This window comes from Mauremys reevesii, linkage group 3 (assembly GCF_016161935.1).
Source record: "Mauremys reevesii isolate NIE-2019 linkage group 3, ASM1616193v1, whole genome shotgun sequence".
Classification (NCBI taxonomy): domain Eukaryota; kingdom Metazoa; phylum Chordata; order Testudines; family Geoemydidae; genus Mauremys; species Mauremys reevesii.
The window spans coordinates 150,754,444-150,766,740 of record NC_052625.1 but is presented as its reverse complement, the minus strand read 5'-3'; the positions used below and the strand labels follow the sequence as shown (position 1 = coordinate 150,766,740).

Below are 12,297 nucleotides of genomic sequence, written 5' to 3'. Positions count from 1 at the left end.
TTTAAAATTGATAGTTAAATTACTATAACTCCTAATGTAGATGCAGTTAGATTAGTATAAAAGTGCTATACAAGTATAGTTTTTTCCCCATACAGGAGGAGTAATAAACTACCCTGCTATAACTGCATCCATCCAGAGGGAGTTTTACTGCTTTTTAACTATACCAGAATTATTAAAGCAGCACGATTTTTGTGTGTAGACAAGGCAAAGCAGTAGCCTAAAGTAGAGAATGTATTTTTAACTAACAGTTTTTGAAATCTGCAAATTTTTGCCAATTCAGACTATTGTCTTCACCATTCAGACCAGAAGATGATGCTAATATACCTATGGCCCTATGGAGCCTTCTTATGTGTGTTTAATTTTGGAGCATGTCCTTGAGTTATTCTCATGGATTATAATTTAAGTGTGACTTTATCCCTCTGTCCCCCTTGTTACTTGTTTTTGTTTTGTTTGCTGGAGACTTAACTATAAAGGTTATTTTGAAATGCCTGCAATAAATGTTTCTTTAGTCCCTTTTGAAATATACCACACCCCTATCAAACCACTTCCCTGCCACCACCACACACCTATGTGCAGTGGTCCCAGTAATCCAGCACCTCTTCCCAATGAGCCATATTATAAATGTTAAGTATCCGACGAAGTGGGTATTCACCCACGAAAGCTCATGCTCCAATACGTCTGTTAGTCTATAAGGTGCCACAGGACTCTTTGCTGATTATAAATGTTGTTAGTGTTGGTTTATGTCCCTATCATTTCAAATCCCAAGACAGACTGTGCCATTAATGACCTAATGCATATTAAACCTCTCCTTCTCACTTCAGTGACTACTATTGCACCAAGAGCATCACAGAGCAGAAAAGAAACCAGGAATCCAGAAACACAAGTAGTTGAGTGCTTGACCATCCTCTGGAGAAGGAAAGTGAAAATGAGATCTTAATGTTTTGGTTTTGGTTTGGTTGTTTTAAGCACCACTCTTACCGAGTTTGAGGAGCTACATACCAACATTTTATTTTTTATTTTTAAGACAACTGATTTAGCCAAGAGAACAGAGTATCAATGAATAAATATACATCGTGATAGAGGAATGAAGCTGCAAGAGGTATATGAGGAGTTCCTGAAAGAATACTTGCAGGTGCAAAGGCAGCAAGCACTTTTATCCCAACAGTAGTCCTCTGCACTTGTTAAATGTGTATCTCCTCCTCAGGACAATGCTATGGTACAGGAGAGCAGCAGCTTTTGTTGGGCTGCCACCTAAACTCGTATGCTCCTTTCCATATGTTCTCATACCACTCCACTTGTGCCAGCAATCAAGACAAAGAGAACGGGAATCCCCAGAACATGACTTTCTTATCTCTGCAGTCTGCAAATATTTCATTGTTGCTTTTTGTATTTTCTGTGGCTGCTTTTTGCAGTTGTAGGCTTAATAAATTTGATTTGTGCCTTTTATTTCTGTGTTAAGTTGATCTATCAATCATACTTCGATTTACCTTCTATACATCACCATTTCACTAGTCCCTAGCCTCCCTTATACAGACTCCTACATTTAAAAAACTGACGAAGAAAAGCATATTTACTATATAAGGTGAAATTCACCATTAACAAAATAAAAAAAAATGTATATCAGCAAATACCAACAGTTAGTATCATAGAACTGGAAGGGTCCTCAAGAGGTCATCTAGTCCAGTCCCCTGCACTAAAGGCAAGACTAAGTATTATCTAGACCATCCCTGACAGGTGTTTGTCCAACCTGCTCTTAAAAATCCCCAGTGATGGAGATTCCACCACCTCCCTAGGCAATTCCAGTGATTAACCACGCTGACAGGAAGTTTTTCCTAATCTCCAACCTACACCGCCCTTGCTGCAATTTAAGACCATTGCTTCTTGTCCTATCCTCAGAGGTTAAGGAGAACAATTTTTCTCCCTCTTCCTTGTAACAACCTTTAATGTACTTGAAAACTGTTATCCTGTCCCCTATCAGTCTTCTTTTCCAGACTAAACAAACCCAATTTTTTCAGTCTTCCCTCATAAATCATGTTTTCTAGACATTCTAGATTTAATCATTTCTGTTGCTCTTCTTTGGACTTTCTCCAGTTTGTCCACATCTTTTCTGAAATGTGGCACCCAGAACTGGACACAATACTCCAGTTGAGGCCTTATCAGCGTGGAAGAATTCCTTCTCGTGTCTTGCTTACATCCCAGAATGATGTTTGTTTGTTTGTTTGTTTTTTTGCAACAGCGTTACACTGATGACTCATATTTAGCTTGTGATGCACTATGACCCCCCAGATCCCTTTCCACAGTACTCCTTCCTAAACAGTCATTTCCCATTTTGTATGTGTGCAGCTGATTGCTCCTTCTTAAGTGGAGTACTTTGCATTTTGTCCATATCAAATTTCATCCTATTTACTTCAGACCGTTTCTCCAGTTTGTCCAGATCATTTTGAATTTTAATCCTATCTTCCAAAGCACTTGCAAGCCCTCCCAGCTTGGTATTGTCCACAAACTTTATAAGTGTACTCTCTATGCCATTATCTAAATCATTGATGAAGATATTGAACAGAACCGATCCCTGCGGGACCCCACTCGTTATGCCCTTCCAGCATGACTGAACCACTGATAACTACTCTCTGGGAACGATTTTCCAATCAATTATTTCTGTCTTTCAGGTTCCATCATGTTCAATCCCCTACATCCTCCCATGTATTGGCAAAATATAAGCCCAAAGCATCTCTGATCTGATTTGCATACATATTTCAAACAACGTTTGTGTAAGTCTCAGCTTCAGGTTGTGCTTCCCAGCTATGTTTATAAGTGCTGGATGCTTTGAGGCCTCCTTACTGTATAGTCTGTTAAGCACTTCTGCCTGGCATTCACAGATGTGCAGAATACAACAAGCAGATATTAAAAAAAACCCATGTTGCCAATTGTACTGTGATTGCATGTTAGACACTGCCATTTTGTGCTGAGCCTTCCAAGTGCACAAGGATGGCCTTGTAATGAAAGCACTGAACTGGGAATCAGGAGATCTGGGTCCCAGCTCAGCCACAGGCTTTTTATATGACCTTAAGCAGCCATTTAATCTCTCTTGTCCCAATATTCCATTTGTGAAATGAGTATTATAATAGTTTCTTACCTTTTATAGCAGTGTTGCAGGGTAACATTATTGGACAGCCATTCAGGTGTTCTGGCGATGTTCATATACATGCTTATATAAACCATCCTGCACCTGCTGGATGTGTAGTTGAACCAACTTCTGTCTGCATTGGGGTATGTCTTTGTGACCCATGTAAGGGAGTGGGTTTGGAGGGTCACTGGAAAATCACTGTTAGGCTAGAAATCCAGTTAATTTCAGTGATGTAGGAAGGGAAGTGTGTCCTTCAGTCTGTTCCTGAAAAGTGCAGAGTTTTTAAAAATTCTTGCATGATGTATATTGCCTGGCACCTCTGTTGAAGATCTAGGAACCAACTATGATGATCTAGTATCAGAGGGGTAGCCGTGTTAGTCTGGATCTGTAAAAAAAAAGAAATCTCCTGTACAGCCTTATAGACTAAACAGAGTTCTCTGCAGATGCTTTTTTCAAACTTTTTTTTTTTTTTTCTTCACAACGCCAAGCTGCTGCTGCAGAACGCCAGGATATAAAAGCAGGATGCTTGTTCTATGATGATCTAGTAAGACTTGCATCACCCAAGCCTTTCCCTTTAAAGTACTCCTGTTCTTGATGGAGTGGGCACAGAATGGACACTTTCTTTTTCTTCTGTATCTGCAGCACAATTCAGGTGAACCAGTTACTCAGATCTCTCAATGATCTAGTTTTTTTATTTGCTAGTTGATAAATTGTGTGTAGAGATCCAGTGCAACAGCATACACCATGAACCTACCAAACCAAACTGATGCCTGGGGTAATCATCCTGATTTTTCTGTGGTCAGCAGAGCTCTTTCTGGTGGTCTGATGCCACATTTGTAAGGACTTGCTCCCCACAAAGGCACATAAAAGTTTTTGGTCTCTTAGGAAGATCTGTAGTCACTGCTGTTCATACCAGGTCTCACCATCATTCTGTGTCAGGGACTAAACTTAGTGCTCCACCTGGTTAGCTCCATCTTGAGGAACAGTTACTCCAAGGACCAGGAAACACCTGGAGACTCCTTCATAATCATATAGCATAAATTCCAATAATTGCTGATCTTATTTGACTCTACTTTATATGTTGGCAGTACAACTGACAAGACCTCTGCTAGGCAGCCTGAGATGATTCACTTTTGTGGAGTTACAGCCAAAAAGAGCAAACTCTAACTATTTGCCCTGGCCTTCATTTTGAGGATATATGTCTTCTCAATTGCTGAGTTTCTGATGGAGTTGCTGGAATTTGACCATCTGCTTCCAGAAAGCCTTTTTGAAATCTCCCACAAGCCACTGTTTCAGGGAGTTTCTCCAGGAACTGTGGGATAAGTATACAGGAGACAGTTGAACTGCAATGGCTGAGTAGAGGACTGTGTGGACACAGGGCAGAATTGACCTCAGAACAGGATGGATGGTTTAGACACAACTACTCAGATGCCATTTACAGCACTACAATCTTACTGGTTCAGCTGCCAGTGGTTCAACTATCCAGTGTAGAGACAGCCTAGAAATCAAAATTTGAAACTGATGTTACTTGCATTCAGATGCTAGTAAACAATCAGTCTGTTTATAGAGTTGGCGATAAAGTATACCATTAACAACGCACAAAAACAACACTTGACAGATGCAATACTGGAATTTGGCATAGTATCTGCAAGTAAAAAGCTTATGGTTGTGCATCTAGTAAGTGCTGGAAGGAATAAGAAATGGGATAAAATGCAAAAGCACAGAAGTGTGATTTTCTAAATAAAAAAAATTAGGAGCCTAAGTGCCATTGACTTTCAATGATACTTAGGCTTTCTGAGTGCCCAAGTCACTTTTAAAAATGTCCCTTAAGTGCCCTGGGAGTCTAAGTGCATTTGAAAATTTTACCCAAAGTCAATTATTTTCTTAGAGAAAGCCACTAGTTAAAACTCTTCAGCTATGGCTGCATCTGTATAAAGCTCTGTTTTGTTTGTGTAAAATAGTTGCAGGAGAGCTCAATCAGATCACCTCCAAACCCCCAATCTCTAATTTGCTGTCACTCCGTGTGTGATTGTGTGGAGGTGCAGGTTCTCAGTAAAACTTGTAATGGCAAAGGGATGAAACACCTACTGTGGGAGAAACTGGGGTTTGAATTTCACCTGACAAGATTTGTTTCTGGGTTGGTTGGTTTGTTTCCCCCCAGTTTTTTGGACACTGGAGTAGAGGAAATGTAAACTCTCTTCCCCTATGGCTTCACACACTGGTGGTGTCCAGCATGGTCTCCACTTCTTCCTCTGTTTTTCCTCCACCAGACATTACTTGGTATTGGAAGAGGTGTGTGGGATCATACTTATAATTAGAGGGTTTAGGGAGCTGGGGATTGTGGGCTGGCTATGCCAGCAACAGCCAAGACTGATTAACTGAACATGCAGGCTGGGCTGCAAGCACAGAATCTCCAGGAAAAAAAGTGAGATGCAGCTGTAAAATATCAGCTCTGCAGTTAACAAACTAGTCCATACTGGAGGAGAAAAAAATAAGGAAACATATTTAAACTTCAGAGGGGGGGAAAGGAGTTATGAACAATGAGTGAAAGAAATATCCAGACAGTGTCCCTGTTTAACTAAACATATACTACTAATGAGTTTGGTGGTGGCTAGCTAAGTACATGGAATAATTCTGCCTTCGGAGAATGTTATGGATGCTTAAAGCAAATCTGTTCAGGAAAGTGGAAAAACAAACCAACTCCCATCCCCAATAGTTGTTGCTAACTACAATTTTTGCCACTTTATTTTTTGATAACTTTAAACATTAAATCAGTATAAACTTACTAATTTATTTTTCTTTTGCAGTGCTCACTGGTTTTTAGCTGTCATCTGTTTTCCTGGTTTAGAAAAACCCAGATATGAACCAAATCCCCACTACCATGAAAGTGCACCCATGCAAATAAAAGCATCCTCTTCAGAGAGAGAGAGCAGCACTCCATCTCCTTTGCCAAATGAATTGGATTCATCTTCACAAAGCTCTCCTTCCAAGTCTACAGTAAAGAGAACACTGAACAAAAAACTTCCTGTAGCTTTAACTGACACAAACAGGGAAATGGAGGACAGTGAGTCGCTATATTGTAGAAGAAGCCCTTGTAGGGGAAAAAGTGGAATTAAAAAAGTAAATCAAATAGACAGTGATTCAGAAGAACCTAGGACCGTGGAATCTGCATGTCATAAACTTGATCATAGGACTGCCGACGAGAATGGCATGCAGAGTGAATACACAACTGCTGTACAACCTATGGGTATGTACTTTTAAAATCTATTTCGATTACTTAAGGATGAAAGATTCAGAGAGTTCATATTATCAGAAGAAAGGTATCTCAGCTGTGGAACCTTGGTTCTTCTCTCCTGTACGTATGTATTATTATACAATTTCACATACTTTTTTCTGCATTCAGTGCGCAAGATGGACAACTCAGGAAATGAGGCTACTTAATTTTTGTATCCTCCATCTATCAATGTATGGGCTTCTCCCCATACCTGCCTTACCACACATCATATAATCCATGTATGAATAAAAGGTTCATTTCCTCATGGGTTTTCTGAGCTATTTAACACTTTTAAGCATTCGTGTGAATGCTTCATAAAAGATGATGTATTTATCTTTACCATTTCACAGATGGGCACAGCCAGAAAGATGAAGGCCAGCATTTTCAAAAGTGTTCACTAATTTTTGGGTACCACAGTGATTGGCTGACCAATTTGACACCACCAACCTGACTTTTATCTGAGACTCCTGTAGTGGCAGGGAACTGATTAAATGCACTGGGCCGGGCACTGTTGAACCAGAAATCTTTCTGGAGAGACTTTGGCGCTTGTGCCTCAAAGACTTGTGTTATGATTAGTCCCATTGACTTCAACTGGATTACTCTCAGTGAGCAAGTTCAGCACCTGCATAAATCTTTGCAGAATGGGACCCTTAATCTTTCTGATAGTATTACAGAATGAGTGAATGGTGATAATGTAGTAAACATTATGCAATTTAATTTTAGTAAAGCTGTTAATACTATCATGAAATATTACTTTTAAAATAACATAAATTGTTCTTGGTTAAGAACATCTCAAAACATTCAGTTAGTTTCCAGAAATGGTAGTCATAAATGGGAATGTATTTGAATTGAGAGAGATGTCTAGTGAGGTAATACAGAGATCACGTTAGGTTTGATCTTTGTATGCAGGATTAGGAGTTTAACAGATTTATTTTTTCTAGGTTTTACCAGGAATATAAATTTGGTTATTCTATAAAGATAAATATGTACGAAACTTCAAAGTTTCATTAAAATTTGATTGTATAAAACTTTAGTGCACAATTGCTGCAGTTGTGTGGCTTTCTGTTTCTTTCATTTCCTTTCTGTTCCAAGCAAGAGACTCCCTCAGCTCTTCTGTCAGCATCATAGTGGAAAGGGAAGAGGAGGAAGAAGGAAATGCGTCAAAATGTATTATTACATATTTGATGCCTGTGAATTATTTCTTAAAGATCGATTTAGACTTAAGTGCCTAAGACACTTTTGAATATGGGACTTAAGTCATGTAGATGTGTTTAAAAATTGTACCCATGTTCTCAAAAATTAAATTTGGACAAGTTTTTAGCTTGCTTATGCAAAATAGCTGCACCTTCAACCTTATTTAAAGGGAATAATATTTCAAAATGCTGTACTAGTGGTAAAATTATAATGGCTGGTGAATGTAGTGGCTGCTAAAGTTAAGACTTCAAAATAATTTCTAGAACCACCCCATCTTCATATGCTGCTAATTTCCCTAATTTTAGCCTTTGTGTTGTGTATTTGGTTGTCATGGTAATGGAATCTTGTGTTGCTATGGCAACTGAGTCAGATTATTAGGGGATAGCCCAGCCTGTTTGGCTGGCTGGCTGGTTAGTTCTGTGTGTAGCAATAAATGGCTGTTCCAAGGTTTACAGCAGTCTGTGTCTCCGGTGATTTCTTCCTAAAGTTGTTGCCCCCAAGGAAATAACAACGTGGCGAGGAGGATGGGATCTCTGTGCTGCCCCAGCAACAGAAGGAAGTAGAAGTTAAGGTACAAAAACAAACAAACCTACCTTGTTTGCTGCTGGAAGGGGGTGAGAACTGGCTTGTTTGCTCTGACTGTGCAAACTGAAACTAAAATCATGGCTACACTTACAGGGCCACTGGAACCTTTTGAGAAGACTATAATGCAATGGCATGTGTACACTGAGCGTTTTGAGCTTTTTGTTGTTGCAAATGACATTACAGAAGAGGAAAAGGGGCCAATATTCTTAAGTGTTGTAGGGGCTAAGACCTACTCCCTGCTATGCAGCTTTCTACACCCTGTTAAGCCAGAGACCAAATCTTACAGTGACATTGTGGAAATCCTGGGGTCCCATTTTTCTCCAAAACCACTGGCAATTGCTGAAAGATATAGGTTCCACAAAAGAGACCAGAAAGAAGATGAAACAGTTGTACAATTTGTAGCAACTTTGAGAGAGCTTGCAGAACACTGTGAATTTAAGGAGATGTTAAATGAGGCCCTACGTGACACGTTAGTGTGTAGCCTGCACAGTAAAGCTATACGGAAGCGCCTATTGACAGAGGCTCAGCTTACCTTACAGAAGGCCATTGAAATTGCTGTCTCCATGGAACTGGCTACAAAGGAGGCACAATCCATCGGTGCATCCCCTAGGCTGCATAAGGTGTCACAAGGTGTCAGGAATGTTACCGCTGTGGTAAGCTGGGTCACCCTACATCACAATTCTGGTGTAAGGACCTGGTGTGTCGACACTGTGGCAAAAAGGGACTCACTGAGTGTGCCTGTAAACAAAAGAAAGAGGCCTGTGGTCTGGCCGACCAAAAAGGGAAATCTGCATACCCTAGAGCAAACCCAGGATGACCAAGGAGATACCTCCTCACAAGAAGAAGAGCCACTCCGCGTTTTGTCTTTGGCAGTGGGCTCACATGAATACTGGGTAACCCCGTTGTTGGACGGAAAACCTATACACATGGAACTGGACACCGGTACAGCCGTTTCACTGGTCTCAGAGACTGTGTATAAAGAAAAGCTACAGCATCTTCCACTTAAAGCAACAAAAACAGTGCTGAAGACATATATGGGAGAAGCTGTGCCTATGTTGGGCACTACTGATGTTAAGGTGGAGCTCAATGGACAGGCTGCTAAATTACCACTGTTTGTGGTGAGAGGTAATTACCCAGCCTTAATGGGTAGGTCTTGGCTTAGGAAGATCCAGCTGAATTGGGCAGAAGTGCACCGAATGACTAAAGAAGAAACCGGTCTGACCACTATACTAAGAAAACATGCTACTGTTTTAGGGGAGGATCTGGAAAATATGAAGGGAATCACTGTGACATTGAATATTAAACCTGGCAGTCAGCCAAAATATCTGAAAGCCAGAACTGTGCCATATGCCATCAGGCCGAAAGTCGAAGTGGACCTGGAGTGCCTGGTCAAAAATGGAGTCCTAATGCCAGTTACCCATAGCCCCTGGGCAACTCCTATTGTTCCAATAGTGAAGAAAGATGGCTCCCTCCGGATTTGCGGTGATTTTAAAGTCACTGTCAACCCAGTGTTATGTGCAGAGCAATACCCGCTTCCCCGCATCGATGACCTCTTCGCAGGCCTGGCTGGGGGACAAAAGTTCACTAAGATTGATCTGAGTCAAGCATATTTACAGATGCACATTGATGAAAAGTCCCAAGAGCTGTTGACTATTGTGATACATAAGGGGCTTTATCGATACTGTCGCCTACCCTTCGGAATAACATCTGCTCCCGCCCTGTTCCAGAGGGCTATGGACCAGATCTTGTGTGGCTTGCCAGGAGTCCAGTGCTATCTGGATGACATCCTGGTCACTGGAAGGACTGAGGAGGATCACTTAAAGAATTTAGAGGCTACCCTACAAAGACTGGAAGAGTATGGACTGCGAGTCCGCAAAGTTTATCTCACAGTTAGCCACACTGCTAAAACCACTTCACGAACTCCTTGGGCAGAACAAGACCTGGAAGTGGACTGAAGCCTGTGATGTTGCATTTAACAAAGCTAAGGATGCATTTGACACACTCTGATCCATCCTTACCCCTACAGTTGGCCTGTGATGCATCCCCTTATGAAGTGGGAGCAGTCGTGTCACACATTATGCCTTCGGGAGAAGAAAAATCTATTGCTTTTGCTTCACGCACTCTAAGCAAAGTGGAAACTAACTATGCCCAAATCGAACGTGAGGCATTGGGAATCGTTTTTGGAATTCGGAAGTTTCATCAGTACCTGTTCAGATGAAGTTTACTCTTCTCACTGACCATCGACCCCTGACTTCAATTTTTGGACCCCACACAGGCATTCCTCCATTAGCCGCTAGTCGTATGCAACGGTGGGCATTGTTGCTTTCTGCACACACATATGAAATCAAATATAGGAAATCCACTCTGCACGGCAATGCGGATGGTCTCTCAAGGCTGCCATTGCCAGTCACCCGTCAAGATATTGCCCAAAAGGAAATCTTTTACTTTGAACAAGTAGGGAATACACCTATCACCGCTATTCAAGTAAAGAAGGCAACTCGAGTTAACCCAATATTGTCCCCAGTTATGGACCTGGTGATGTATGGAACATCTTGGCGAACTTCTCTGGTCTCACCTGACCTTGTTACCTACATGTCCAGGAGGACGGAGTTATCAATCCAATCTGGTTGTTTGTTGTGGGGGAAACGTGTCATTATCCCACTACCACTGAGATCACAGATGTTAGAACAGCTCCATTCCGGTCACTGTGGAATAGTGTGCATGAAGGAAATTGCCCGAAGCTATTTTTGGTGGCCTGGTTTGGACAGTGCTATTGAAGAGAAGGCAAGAGCTTGTATGTCATGTCAGGGTGTGAGGAATGCACCCCAGTGGGCACCCCTACATCCATGGGATTAGCCTGAAAAACCGTGGCAATGTATTCATGTTGACTTCGCTGGCCCCCTTGAAGGAAGCATGTTCTTGGTGGTGGTAGATGCCCATTCTAAATGGCCAGAAGTCTCTATAATGCAGTCCACTACATTCTATCCAAAAACTCCGAGGACTCTTTACTCGTTTCGGTCTGCCAGAACAACTTGAGTGACAACAGACCGCAGTTCATCTCTCAGAAGTTTCAAAAGTTTATGAAGGCAAATGGGATACATCACATCACTTCGGCACCATATCATCCATTCACCAATGGATTAGCTGAAAGATTAGTGCAGACAATGAAACAAGCCTTGAAATCGGCAAGGGGACAATTATCCATTCAAAAGCGTCTGGACACCTTCTTACTATCCTACAGAAACACACCTCATGCTACGACCAAGGCATCCTCGGCCTTTCTAATGATGGGACGACAGCTGCGCACGTGCTTTGATCTGCTGAAACCTTCTGAACCCCGACAAATTGTGCAACGTCAGCAGCAAGATCAAGTCATCAGGCGTGCACGCAGAGCAAAAGACCAAACCTTTAGCCCGGGACAGCCGGTTTTGGCTTGGAATTATACTTCTGGAGCTAAATGGGTCCCTGCCACTGTCATCGCTCAAACGGGACCTGTTTCCTACACTGTACGGACTGCAGAGGATCTCACCTGGCGGCGACATGTAGATCAGCTGCTGCCAGGTCATACCAGTCCTTAGGATACATCTTCAGTAGAGTTGCCTGACTTCACCACCTCCGGCAAGACACCGAATCAAGAGTCACCTGTTCCTGACTTTATCCCTCCATTACTGCCAGTGGCAGAGAGACCCCTCTGCCTGGCACGAGCTGATACCCCATCTTCACCTCTTCACTCCACGAACCCTGAGCCCATTGTCAGGGCCGCGCCCAAGACACTTTCGGGTGCAACCACACCAAAAGTTCGCCGTAATCCACCTAGAGACAAATGGCCTCCTCGTCGGCTGGATCTCTAGCTAGGGCGAACCCACGGTTACGGGGCAAAATAATCCCCGGGGTTTAGCCGGGAATGGAGGCAGTCTACCCTCCTTCTCTAGTTAGTGTTTGTTTTATTTTGGGGACATTCTTATTAAGGGAGGAGGAATATGTTGCGTATTTGGTTGTCATGGTAATAGAATCTTGTGTTGCTATGGCAACTGAGTCAGATTATTAGGGGATAGCCCAGCCTGTTTGGCTGGCTGTTGGTTAGTTCTGTGTGTAGCAATAAATGGCTGCTCCAAGGTTT

The 12,297-nt window shown here is 42.0% G+C and overlaps 1 protein-coding gene across 9 annotated transcripts in view; it reads left to right on the top strand.

Moving 5' to 3' along the window:
• The window catches only part of SENP6 (SUMO specific peptidase 6), a 191,784-nt gene that overhangs the window by 163,460 nt on the left and 16,027 nt on the right, over nt 1-12,297 (top strand). For all 9 annotated transcript variants that reach the window (XR_005595886.1, XM_039529204.1, XM_039529203.1 and 6 more), the window contains one exon: nt 5,932-6,371. Coding sequence is in view for 8 of the 9 variants with exons in the window: in XM_039529204.1 (XP_039385138.1) it covers nt 5,932-6,371 (440 nt within the window). In the remaining variant the exon portion in view is untranslated. The remainder of the gene's footprint in view (nt 1-5,931; nt 6,372-12,297) is intronic.